Genomic DNA, 2,801 nt, shown 5'->3' with positions numbered 1-2,801 from the left:
ACCTGGACAAATTGACCACTACAGAGATTATGAAAAATGAATGTACATAAGTGTGTCATGTCAAGCAACTCTTTACATTGTATAGCCATTAAAGTAGCCAACAAGCTGGAAGATGTTAAGTGGGAAGATATTATACCTGATTTCTCCTGAATCTCCTAACCAGATTCTGAAAGAAAAATGATTAGAGCTCTGGGAGAAGGGATGGTCTAAACTATAAGATATTGTGAAGTTACTGATATGCTCTCTTCACTTGCACTTTACCCTAAAACTTTCTGGCTATTTCATCTGCAAGAGACTCAAAAAGTAGTCTTGTTATTTGTTCTTCTTTCTTCCATTATTCTTGCCTACACCTTACTACTCCACCTCTATCCTAAGGGATTATCAATCTATTTTTTGTTTCATAGGCAGGAATTCTATAGCCATGTGACCCAGGTTTTATGCTTGTACCCCTTCCCAACTCCATAAACATACAGAACAATTATAGTTGAACCGTGAAAGAAAACCCAAAGGCTAAAGACTCCTTAGACGAGAAACAAAGATTCCATAATCAAAACACTACTTTGTGCCTCATAAAGATATACAATTATTATTTGTCAATTGAAAGTAAAATTTTAAAAGAACACTGATTTTTAAAAAGATATGAAAATGAAAATTCTTTATTTGACTGTGTTGGGGAATGCTGTCCTGATTCGGAGGCCCAGTCTCTTCTAGTGCTTGGGTATCAAATTGGCGTATTTGCCTCTCAACTCCTGTGGCTGTGGGTATGTGTGGCAAAGGCAAAAACAGGTCACACATGGATTGCAGTTACTATGTTTTAAGTGTACTTTTATATCTAAGTTAATTCTTATAACAATCCTATATAGCATGCTCTTATTATTTATGTTTTGCAGATTTAAAAAACTGAGTCACACTGAAGTTCATAGCTCTGAGTGGCAAAAGCAAGATTCAAACTATAGCATTCAGGCTTCTGAGTCCTTGCTCTGAGGCCTTTGTAATAATGCTAATTAAATGGATTGTGATATTAGGGACAGAAATTAACACACTATGACAACGCATACATGCTGGAATGTGAGAAGACACATACAGTAAAAGGAAAATAATTTACATTTCCTTTTCCCGATTAAAGGTAATAATCTCCTTAAACTTGGAGAATTTTCTCATTTTCTTAAATTGTTTTTGAAAATATTAAATGATTTCTTTTAACCTTTGTGTATTTTTATAATATAAATAATTGTTCCCCTGTTATTACAGATTAATAATTTCTTAAAAAATTATCAAAGGTAAAGGGGGATATCTATATCTCGATATATTGAGAGAGAAATACATATTAATATTCTGAGTCTGGCAATATAGTTAAAGTGAAGGCTTTGGGAAAATGTTTTTATTACATTGATAGTTATCATTCTGTCTTTCTGAAACTCATTTACAAAAAAAAAGTTATTCAGATGCAGGGTTTCAACAAAACCACTGTGGTGACACAGTTCATTCTGGTGGGTTTCTCCAGACTGGGAAGGTTCCAGCCGCTGCTTTTTGTCGTGTTCCTTCTCCTGTACTTAACAATCCTGGTGGCCAATGCAACCATCATGGCTGTTATACACTTCAGCCGGACTCTCCACACTCCCATGTATGGTTTTCTATTCATCCTTTCATTGTCTGAATCCTGTTACACTTTTGTCATCATTCCTCAGCTGCTGGTGCACCTGCTCTCAGCCACTAAGACTATCTCCTTTGTGGCCTGTGCCACCCAGCTCTTCTTCTTCCTTGGCTTTGCCTGTACCAACTGCTTTCTCATTGCTGTGATGGGATATGATCGCTATGTAGCTATTTGTCACCCCCTGAGGTACACACTCATCATGAACAAAAGGCTAGGGTTAGGGTTAATTTCTCTATCAGGAGTCACAGGTTTCTTTATTGCTTTAATGGCCACCAACCTCATCTGTGACATGGATTTTTGTGGTCCCAACAGGGTCAATCATTATTTTTGTGACATGGCACCTGTTATCAAGTTAGCCTGCACTGACACCCATGTGAAAGAGCTGGCTCTATTCAGTCTCAGCATCCTAGTAATCATGGTGCCTTTTCTGTTAATTCTCATATCCTATGGCTTCATAGTTAACTCTATCCTGAAGATCCCCTCAGCTGAGGGCAAAAGAAAAGCTTTTGCCACATGTGCCTCACACCTCACTGTGGTCTTTGTTCACTATGGTTGTGCATCCATCATCTACCTTCGGCCCAAGTCCAAGTCTGCCTCAGACAAGGATCAGTTGGTGGCAGTGACCTACACAGTGGTTACTCCGCTACTGAATCCTCTGGTCTACAGTCTGAGGAACCAGGAGGTGAAAACTGCACTGAAAAGAATTATCGGAATGTCTGTGGCAACCAAGATAAGCTCACAAAAATTTAAAAATTGACTAGAAATGTCAAGGAAGAAAAGGCATGAAATTTTCACCGACCTTTTAGGCATAACTTCAACAATGTTTCCAAGCACTAAGAATACTGTTGCCTTTTTCTCTTCTTCTATACCAGAAAAAGTGAAAGTGAATCTACCTGCTCCATTGTCTGATGTCTGGTTTAAAATTTTTAAGAAGAAAGAGATAAAAGTAAAAAAAAAAAAAAAAAAAAAAAGAGAGAGAGAGAGATTACACTTGGCAAAAAGAGAAAAGCACGAGAGTTTTTCAAAAGAAGACACAACCAAAAATGAAAATCAGGCAAGGATTGCTTTTCTGGTTGGATAAAGCAAACAGGGTCTAAAGAGGCTGAACTGTCTTATCCAGAATACATTTATCTAGTGAACCAACTAT

General features: G+C 37.5%; 1 protein-coding gene across 1 annotated transcript; it reads left to right on the top strand.

Moving 5' to 3' along the window:
* The first annotated feature begins 1,445 nt into the window (after nucleotides 1-1,445).
* Nucleotides 1,446-2,411, top strand: LOC103610909 (olfactory receptor 10T2). The gene has a single exon (XM_008594971.1). It carries the CDS (start codon nucleotides 1,446-1,448, stop codon nucleotides 2,409-2,411), a length of 966 nt encoding a protein of 321 aa, XP_008593193.1.
* The last annotated feature ends 390 nt before the right edge of the window (nucleotides 2,412-2,801 follow it).

Source organism: Galeopterus variegatus, unplaced genomic scaffold, assembly GCF_000696425.1.
Source record: "Galeopterus variegatus unplaced genomic scaffold, G_variegatus-3.0.2 Scaffold12023, whole genome shotgun sequence".
Lineage (NCBI taxonomy): Eukaryota > Metazoa > Chordata > Mammalia > Dermoptera > Cynocephalidae > Galeopterus > Galeopterus variegatus.
Note: the sequence above shows the minus strand (reverse complement) of the source record. Positions and strands in the feature narration are given on the sequence as shown.

What these genes read in the sequence shown, in the direction of transcription:
- LOC103610909 (XM_008594971.1), top strand. Translation starts at nt 1,446, where the DNA reads ATGCAGGGTTTCAACAAAACCACTGTGGTGACACAGTTCATTCTGGTG.